Genomic DNA, 10,612 nt, shown 5'->3' on the forward strand with positions numbered 1-10,612 from the left:
CATATTCAACACCAACCTTTATCCAGGGAAGGCACAGGGTCCAGTTGATTTTGGTGACCTTCAGTTAATTTTCAAGGTCACTGTGACACTGAAGATTTCAGCATGTTAAGTTTGACGAGATATCTCAAGAACTGTTCACTGTATTTTCTTCATATTCAACACCAAGCTGTATCTAGGGAAGGTGTAGGGCCCAGTTGATGTCAGTGGCCTTCAGTTAATTTTCAAGGTTGATTGTACATACAACAGACAGGAATGTCTTAAGAACTGTTGCCTAGATTCTTTTCATACTTGGTATCTAGTTTTATCACAGTAAAAGAAAGGCCTCAGTGAGGTTTGGTGACCTTGCCTTTCATCTCAAGGTCACATGGGGACTTTAGCGTTTTACCTTATCAGTGAGATATCTCAAGAACCGTTCACTGTACTTTCTTCATACTCAAGACCAAGCTTCATCCAGGAACTAAAACCTTCACTTTCAGTTTCATCTGATGAAGTGCGGTGGGGGATTATGTCACCTGTGTGACAATGCTAACTAAAATTACACTCCAACAACTATCTAAACAGTATAATAGTTGAAGAAGAAAACAGAGATTACTACACATGTATCTCAGATATCAACTACCTATCTGATTGTGGCTTGACCTCCGCTGAAGCAAATCCTGCAGCTGATGACAAAAGTGAAAGAAAAGAACTGATACAAATAATTATTTAGTTTAAAACGGGTTTATTGCTTATGATGCAGCTGCAAAAATAACAGGTAGGTAACAGGTCTGCATGTGATTATAACAAGAAAAGTACTCTGCCATACAGAGCCTGAAACAAATATATCCAAGAAAGCCCATGCAAGTCTAGGAAATGAAAGTCTTAGGGTTCCTTTCCATTACACATATTTTTCTATTATAAACTATTATTTCAGAGACTAGTTGTTAGTCAAAATCAGACCTATTTCATCACCATGGATTAGCCAATCATAAACCTGGAAGTCTATCTCACACGTTTGATACTAATACTAACAAGACAGAAGTTTGTGATCTACCAACATGGTAAACCATGAGTCTTGTCAGATCAAAGTAGAACCACAACAACAGAACACAGTCACAAAATAATAAATTAATTTATTATGAAAATACATTTCATTTTGTAGTGTCCATGTACACATCAATCAACACACAGGAAATAATAAATACTAGAACCACAGTAACCATGGAAACAGAAAGTAACAAAAAGCCCATTGTCAAATGGTAAAGCATGTTGAATGTTCTCAAAATCATATAGCTGGTTTATAAAGATCAACATCATTCAACCACAGACAGCAGGAATAAGAAAAACAAGGAGACCACACAATCACAAGCAGCCTGAGAAGCTATTCCCAGTCAATATCTGGCACCGAATGTACTTTTCCAAGGTGAAAAACACCCAGAAAAAAAATTGGCATCACCTTTTCTTTATGTACACATTTCTCCAAACTCGATGTACCTTTAAGCAAAATCAGGTGAAATCGATCTCACTTGACACATGCTGATAAGTTGGTACCAGACATAATGTTGTACCAGTTTACAAACATTAAGTTGCATTATAAGATGAAAAGAAACTGAGGACTTAATTAAAAGAGTAGTAAAGAAACCATTTCTGTTATGAAACATTAGTTGATTAGTTTCAGTTTCACATTATCCACAAAAGTTCCCATAATGCTGGCGTAATATAAATTTTAAAATTTTCAGTCACCATGTACACAAACCTTAACATTCTGATGTGAAATTAACATATAAAATTTCATAAGATGGCCATTATATAATGAAATATACATTATTTTAGTTGGAAATACTTACACTGAGCTGTCCTTAACTTTTAGCTAAGTGTATACATAGTATCTATCAGTATGGCAAAAACTAATATGCTATGTTAACAAATATTTTCAGCAATCCTGATCTCTTTCCTCTCAGTTCGACAGTCTCTGTCAAAGAATCGGACAGTTATTATTCCAGACACACAGCATGTCTGCACCATGTACAAAATGTCATGGTCACAAATGTCTGGTATGTACCATATTGACTGAGGTACATGTTCCTTCACATTTTCTTACTGCCCGGACATAAAACAATGAGAGTATGGTTTTACACCAATTTTAGGCATTCTTCCAGCTATATCATGGCGGGAAGACACCTGAAGCACTTCAAGCACTTTACCCATTTAGGGAATCAAACCCAGGTCTTCAGCATGGCGAGCAGACGTTTTAATCATTAGGCTACCCCTCCTCCCATAGAACAATGGACTGGAGGTGTACTTAGTGACTACTGGGAACAACACAATCTATTCATCTCATCACAAATACAGAAAGATGTACTCTACAATGTTCCAGCTGTACATATCAGCAGCCTGTAAGTCTGGACCAGACAAACCAGTGATACATATTGGACACTGAGGTCACCAACGTTGTGTTGCCAAACCATGTCACCTCTAACAATGAGTTTAACTTCTTGCTGACAACTTCTCACACATAATGCACACAGGGTCCTCCTCAATAATGCTGACAACAAATGCTAATGTGTGCAACCATTGACACAAATCTGTGTGTTAGGAAAGGTTTAAATGTGGAATATATATATACAAACAGTTCCATTAATTAACTTCTCTGAGGAAAGTAGACACTTCCCACTGTTTGAGACCCTATCAGGTTGCCATGGAAACAGGATGATGACAATGGCATGACACATGACTGTAAATCAGGACCCAGCATCATCAAGTCCTATTGTACCATGACACTTCCAGAACTGTCACAGATCACAGTGTGACAAATCCTTCCTTCCTTCCTGTCTGACAGACAGTTATCTTTGGAACTGTCCTTTCAAAAAAAATAAAGACAGCATAAACATAAGAATTTGTTGAGATGACCGTCTCAAAGAACGGTTTTAAATAAGGAACTTATGACTGAAAGTAAGTCTGTGAAAAATTAATTATTTGTTGATGCACCAATGTAACATTTTTTTTTGGCTAATTAGGGCGATATCACGGCCATTGTGTCAAAAATCCAAAAGTGTCCTCGCTACTGTCAACAACAAAATGGCCTCCTCATAATAAGTTGATGTATGTACAATTTACGTCTATAACATTTTGTGAATAACTACATTGTAAAAACATGTAAACAAATTATAATGTCATAAATAGATTTTCTTCCAAATATGTTCCACAACTCTTGATACAACCAATAATATACTACCCATCAAACGTTAGACTCGCCAGTGTAAATGTAGTCACTTCCTTCAGTCAATTATTGTTCTTAAATAGGTTTTGCAAAATAATACATACTGTTTAATGGTACTGTTAACACATGAAGAAATGTATTGTGACACAAATTCTCAATGCTGAAAAGATTACTGTCATGAGTTAAATAAATGATGAAACTCAGTGTTAACAGGCAAATTCTTAACAAAACATTATTATCAAAAGACACAAAGCCTTTCACATGCACAATATTTGCATATGCTTATCAGCATTTTGATGCATGATCCTTGTGCAATTCATCTGCATAAGGTTTCAATTATCATGTGATTATTGGTTCTAAAAGTTAGGGGAGAAATTCTTTCAATGTAACCAAATATACATAACATATAATGAGTTCTTAAAGTGTGTCAAAACATTTGATGGGTAGTATATGTCATTATGACAGAATGCAACTTTATTAACAACTCCAATTTTTAATTATTGAACAAATTAGAAGTTAGGTGAACATCATCCTGGTGGAAGACATGGTCAATACATAATTTTGTTACTGTGATCATGCAGATCATGTCTCTCTAGAGTGAGTGAGTTTAGTTTTATGCAACTTTAAGCAATATTCTAGCAATATCACGGCAGGAGGCACCAGAAATGGGTTCCACACAATGATTTGGGGAATCAAACCTGGGCCCTTGGCGTGATGAGCAAATGCTTTGACAACTGGGCTACCCAATCATCCTTGTCTATCTAGAAACAACCAAGACGTAATATCTGTAAAATATCAATTTGGGATATCACTTTCATACTTCAACCAGGAAACAGATTGAGACTTCATATGGGCTGATATTCTCGACTAAATCCTGAATATTTCGAAATGTAATGTTTGTGGGTTTGACATTTGAGTTAGGCTTATTGTCACTTTGAACATTAATTCAGTAATGCCATAGCATGATCGAGACTTGACGTCAATGAGAGAGGAAAGTCTAGGCTGTTTATACATATTTACCACTTAAATGAAACCAGCCAGCAGTTACGACACTGAGAGGACTGATTCCAATACTCAAAAACATGATCAGGATTTTTGCACACCCAAGGGAGACAAATGTTCACTTTGACCAATGCACAAACATGACAGACAACTACAGACATTGAACCTATTCTATGAACTTCCACCAACAGCTGGTGTGATGGGATGGGCAGAATGGTAACCATGGTGACATTCTACAACATCCTAACAACATTAATCTGGCTGGATGTTCTATATCACAAAGAAGGAAAGATAAAAATAACAAATGTAAAATGTTAACATTGAAAATTGAAATATCATTGTAACATTAGATAAACCCAATACGTTGGAATTGATTAAGCACAGACATGATAGAAAACAAACACATGAATGAAGATTTCATTGTCATTCATGTCACAAACTCACATTAACAGTGTTAATTTATAAAGATGGATATTGTCCTTATCAAGGTGTAAATTGATGTGCAAAAGATGGCCCTCCCATGAGTCTGTGTGCTTTATCATCATCACATCAGTGTCCATTCAACATTGATGTACATCACCTCATACTAGAAGTATCATCAGTATGTTCAAAGTTGGCTTGAGTCACAATATTCAATCAACATAACTGAGTGAGTATGGTTTCATGCCAATTTTAGCAATATTTCAGCAGTATCATGGCACACCAGAAATGGGCACCATACATTGTAGTTTGTACCCATGTAGGGAATTGAACCTTGGTTTTTGGAGTGATGAATGAACACTTTAACCACTTGGCTACCCTCTAAATTAACATACACAGTGTTTGAATTTAACATAACCTTTATAACAAGGATCCCTCAAATTCCTGCTTCGCATCTGATTAGTGAAAGGTCTGAAATAGGCTGATACATAGTCTTGTTCAATCTACTGAGATATTTCTGTGAGATTTCTTTAGAAATAGACACCTTCAGGATCACTCCATTCTCCAGCAAACCTATGCTTACAATTCTGTAAAGAAACGTCTTGTTTAGTACAAAATACACTGGAACAGACTGCCAACAGATTTGTGCCTGTCATCCACTGTTCCCTCCCTTTATATAAGAAAGGACAATAAAATCAACATCATCTTTTCGAGAAAGACTAAGGCCAAACGTGAATTGTCTTCATCATCATAACATCTCTGCTTAACATCTCTATTGCTATAAACATCCACTTGTGAATGGAACTTAGCCCAGTATAAATGTACTTATTACTATAAAAATCCAAAATGCATGACTAAATCAGTGAATTATTCATGAAACTATATAATTTAGGGTAGAAAAGGATCTTAACACATTCACTGAAGGTCAAAATGTGCTAGTCAAGACCTGATGTTTTATGAGTGACAAAGGTTACAGCAACAGTCAACATAGATGGGTTAAGTCTGTTTTCAAGAGTATTTCAGCCACTGGATGACAGCTTAAGTGATCGGACTGCCAAGAAGGAAAGAGCAAGTTTCACATGCCAGGACATAGTGCTGATAGTCTAAAGCAGCCACCACACAGTAACTCTCAAGTTTGGGAGTGTGAACATTCCAACAACTCACCACACACACTAATTTCAGAGTTGTCAAAAGTTTGACAACTTAAATTTCCACATGTGTTGTCAAGCTTAAAATTGTCAAGGCCTTATAAGGATCATAATCCTGATAAATCTGATACATGAAACCCACAACCTGGTGATTTGGCACAACAAATGATGGGAAGCCAGGACAAGAAGCCCTGGCATCTTGGACCACACAATAATCTAAGAAGGACTCTGTTATGTCTCTGAACACCTACACTTCTTTCCTTGCAGACCATTCTTCCAGAATTCATTTACCTACATCTCCCTAAATGTCCTAAACACGTTTTGTTCAATGTGGCAACAACATAGAACAGTTCTTATGCCATAATTTTCTAAAATAATCACTGATCTTAAAGGCTGTTAGGGGCATGAGCAACTGTTATTCTCATTTTGGAGTCAGAATGCTGGAATTTCCTGTGCATGATAGAAAGTCTTAAAGGAAATACTGCCTTCATCTGATGATGTAGATAGACCAAATGTCAAGGACAAAAAGTAGCTACTGTTCGAGACAGATTGTGTTGTGAATAAACACTGTGAAAAATGGAATGCTCAAAATCATGTTTTTCTTACAAGTCCATGTTTTCATAAATTCATGGGTTTTAATTATTTGTTTAGAATGCAAAAAATGTAAAACTATACATTAAGGCTTTTCTTCTTTGGTCTTGTGAATAATGATTAATTGTGCATGACACCTTGGGAGACCAAACATCAGTTACTCATATTACACCACATCACTAATTCTTTTAAATTTTATTCTGTTATTGATTATGTTCTGGTCATTGCATCAGAACTCAGTCAAATGTCCATGCATGACAGAATGAATCCCTGGAAGAGGCAACCTAAACAGCTCCAGAATATTCAAGGGATTTTCAAGTGTCTGTAGAAGATGGTAAAATACAACAGATAAACCTTGAGCATTGTGTAGTGAGTGAGTACAGCATGACACGTCAATAAATGACCCTGAAGCCTTCCAACGAAAGGAAGCATGTTATTTAGTTCAATTGTAGCATCATTTAGTTACCATGGTATCGCAGACACAGGAATTGTTGGGTAGAGTCAGTGAAAGTACAGAAGCAACATGTTTTGCCATGATGAGATGGGAGGGAAAACTAGTCATTAATTCCTCTTGAATGCAGCATCAAACATGAGCGTTGTCCTTCCTAAGTAAACCATACCCACTGTGGTTGATGTGTGATTCTCTAAACCATCCCTAACTATGGTCCAGTAAATGCATTTCTAATTCATGTAAATGATGTCAATATCATGAGGGAATTTCGGAAATCACACTTGTAGTACATACATATTATCAGTTCAGTCAAAATCTGACTGTGTCTTCAACAAAAGTGCCAGGACGTTTGGCTTTATGAACACTTCAGGGAGATGGTCACTGACTTTGGTATTATGGGCATTGTGTATGATATTAACTGAAGACGATAGACAATTCTATTATGCAGACATGCTTGAGTAAGATGGCTCAGCCATAATGTTGAATCTTGATTGGAATTTGAACATTCAAAGATCACTATACAATAGGTATCACTTTTACAGGAGACTGGCAAATAGATATTCTATATCTACACAACCAACCAGTATACTATCTATACAACAAAGTCACTTGTTATCATTCATTTACTTGCAAATTCTCCATCTCCCTTGAAACTTGTTCTAAAGCTTGTTTCTCTTCTGGACTTGGCTCACTTTCAAACAGTTCAACAAGCTTTAATCTAGCACTTTCAAGGTTATCTAAAGACCTTGACCTTGTTAAACATGTACCAGCATTTGGTTTTGTGGGAGATGTAGCGTTTGATTTTGAATGTCGACTTTCACTTCCTTCCTCTAAACTGAAGTCACTTTCCTGCATGGAATGATACAGACGACCAGGAACATTGTATGGTTTCCGGAAACGTCTTTGCCGTGCAAGTTTAATTCGAGATAAACGATTTTTCCTGGCCTCAACTTCTAAACTGTCCTCGACATCACGATAGCCTGAGTTAAACCGAAGACGCTCTTGGTTTTCTTGCCGCTGTATCAAGGAACCGCTCGCTGGTGATGATGCCACAGGGGAAACTGCAGAAAAACCTGTTACATAGTTGGTGTCAATTTGAAGAATCTGAAACCCATTTGCAATACTTGGACTACTTCGTGATACATGCACAGATCCCTCACTTTTGGTTCGACTTCGCTCCCGAAGAAACTGTCGGCGGCTCTCTGTGACTGAACTCAGCATGCCCAGTTCGTTGAGGGCAGAGTCAATGTCCATCATGTTGCTAGATGTTTGACAACAACAGTAACAACTGTTTTTCATCTCTCCTCTCTTGACAACACGACCTCTTTGTTGACACAGAGAGATCTGAAATATAAAAAAGACAATTTTAAGAAATATATATAGATAAACATGATAAACATATGCCCATACTGAAAGCAAATAACTTAGAAGTAAATTCCATGCTAATTGTCCATTGGCTGAGAAAACATCTTCACACTCTTGATTACTCTTGATTGATTAGAAAGTATAGATAACTAAAACTGCAGCCTACTTGAGTACTTCAGTTGTCTGATCCAAGATAAGCAAAAGATCATCATGGAAAATAATGGGGCAGTCAATGGGAAGCTGAGCCCCAAGGTCCTCACACTAATCCCAGTTCTAATCACTCTAACAGGTAATTCTACCAAAAGATTATGACACTATAAATAAAAAAAATAAGACATTGCTTGCTGATAAAAACCGTCTTTGTAGACAGGTAAAAGTTTGTTGTCTGAATAATCATCCTTTAACCTTCCACCTTCCAATGCTTTGCAATGAATCAAATAGGTTCATACAGAATTGAGAAATGGGTTAAACTGTGACAGAAATTCTCCTCAAAGGGGCAAGGCATTCTTTTAAGCCCTGAAATTGTCTCTACATCATGACAGTAGAGTTTGAAAGCCAGTCCCGATATTACATTTGGCTTCAATGTTAATAATTTGTCAACTCACAAAACGCTAAAAGTATATCTATACGGAATTTGTTATGGCATTTCCATGCTATTAACTAGTCTTTAAAGCATGATCCACTACAACCCTAATCTGTTAAAGTTTATGCAGGGGTGTACTTCATTATTTTTTGTGCGTAGAGTCATCAAGTGAAAACAGTCACTGTCACAAACCGCACAAAACTGTGTAGGGTAGCTATGATAAAAAATCGAGGTTTCTTCAGTTTAAATGGAAAAATCAACAGGTTAGGAATCGGTGCGTAGACAAAGCAGACTATGAAAGGGATGAGTCATGTTCTCTCTTAGTTATGCGACACTTGGACATTGATAGTGCCAGCCCAAGTGTTTGGCGCCTTCCCCCACTGGCAATGACACGTCAGGGTGGAATTCAAAGCCCCTTACTGTACACAATTACTACAGTTTAGCACCATAGTAAACTCATGAGCCATCAACCGTTAACATGTACCGTTCAAACTCTGTGGTTAATACATACCTGTTTATTTCGGACTGTTATCCATTTCAATCAAAACCAAAACAAACGAGCTCCCGTTTACCCACAATTCAACTGGGATATGGTTTCTATAAATGTATACCCGGAATAGAAACGAAACGAGCCTGAACAAGTGTGCAAGTCTCACACTTGCCCAGCCATCATACCATAGGTTAATACATATTAAAAACAGTAACCTTATCTATGATTGGCAGTAATTGTAACAGTGATTGGCAATGTGAGAATCATTAGGTATGTGGACGGATATGAATGACATCAGTTTAGAATCATCGCAAAACGTTACATGCCAGTACAAGCCAGATTCTATCACTCACAGTGTTATTTTTGTTCTCCCTTTTTAATACTGCACCATTTTCGTCTTTCCTTCTTCACAATGTCACATGAAAAATTGCATGTACAAGGCTGATTCACCTGATGAAGGGAAAGAAGTAGCCTAGACTAACAACTAGTCTTCGAAATGAACATATATTGGAGAAAAAAGTTCGTATTAAAGTAATAATGGCAATGAAATATAATGAAAAGGTGATCGGAGACTTTCTTCATTTTTCGAAGCTGTGAGAATCTAGGCTTGCCACATTTTATAGACTTGCGTGGGTTTTCTTGGATATATATGCTTCAGGGTTTGTATGACAGACTAGGAGTAGCCCAGAAAAATCGTGTTGTAAACAATAAAGAACTTGCAAATCCATATCGTGGTTTGTTAAGAACAACTTGTGAAATCCCTCAGCTGTTGCTCTTTAATTAATTAAACTGTAAGCATAAATGATTTGGCATAATATCACCATGTGTCAGCTTCAAATGGGACGAATTCCTAAAGTACTGAAGGACTTTAGCTCGGTGAGATACCACAGAAGGAAGGAAATTTCTGTAGGTCTAACATCAGTGCCATCTTTGTAGTCGTTGCAAGTTTGTCAGGTTTAGAGGGTGAGTGAGTGAGTATATTTTTATAGCGCTTTTAGCAGATTCCAGCAATATCACGACTGGGGACACCAGAAACGACCGTACTCCCGGAACTGAACCTGTTTGAAACGCTCAACCACAACCCGCTAAATTAAAGCTGGTCAACATCAACACCACCTTTCACTTAGCAGAACCTGTCAACATCAAATCTGAACCGTCAGCACCCTGAATCTCCCTCCTTCCGCCACAGAAAACACCTAGCTTCCACTATATATTAAACGACTAACGAAATCGTGACTGAGTCTAGTTTTACGTCACACTAAGCAGTTTTCCATCTATATGGCGGCGGCCTGCAAATAATTCAGTCGGGACCAGACGATTCACTGAGCAACAGTATGAGCATCGATCTATGCAGCTGGGAACC

General features: G+C 37.3%; 2 protein-coding genes across 3 annotated transcripts in view; one reads left to right on the forward strand and one right to left on the reverse strand.

The window, feature by feature from the left end:
- The window catches only part of LOC137277641 (uncharacterized), an 84,836-nt gene extending 75,503 nt beyond the window's left edge, over positions 1-9,333 (reverse strand). The window contains exons 1-2 of one of the 2 annotated variants that reach the window (XR_010956624.1): positions 9,271-9,333; positions 7,245-8,155 (exon numbers count right to left, since the gene is read on the reverse strand). Coding sequence is in view for 1 of the 2 variants with exons in the window: in XM_067809471.1 (XP_067665572.1) it covers positions 7,427-8,110 (684 nt within the window). In the remaining variant the exon portion in view is untranslated. Of the gene's footprint in view, positions 1-7,135; positions 8,156-9,270 lie in introns of those variants that run through there. The other variant, XM_067809471.1, reaches the window with a different exon arrangement.
- The window catches only part of LOC137277657 (protein FAM167B-like), a 284,520-nt gene that overhangs the window by 155,013 nt on the left and 118,895 nt on the right, over positions 1-10,612 (forward strand). The window lies entirely within an intron of this gene.

The sequence above is a fragment of the Haliotis asinina genome, chromosome 3 (assembly GCF_037392515.1).
Source record: "Haliotis asinina isolate JCU_RB_2024 chromosome 3, JCU_Hal_asi_v2, whole genome shotgun sequence".
In the NCBI taxonomy this organism is placed as follows: domain Eukaryota; kingdom Metazoa; phylum Mollusca; class Gastropoda; order Lepetellida; family Haliotidae; genus Haliotis; species Haliotis asinina.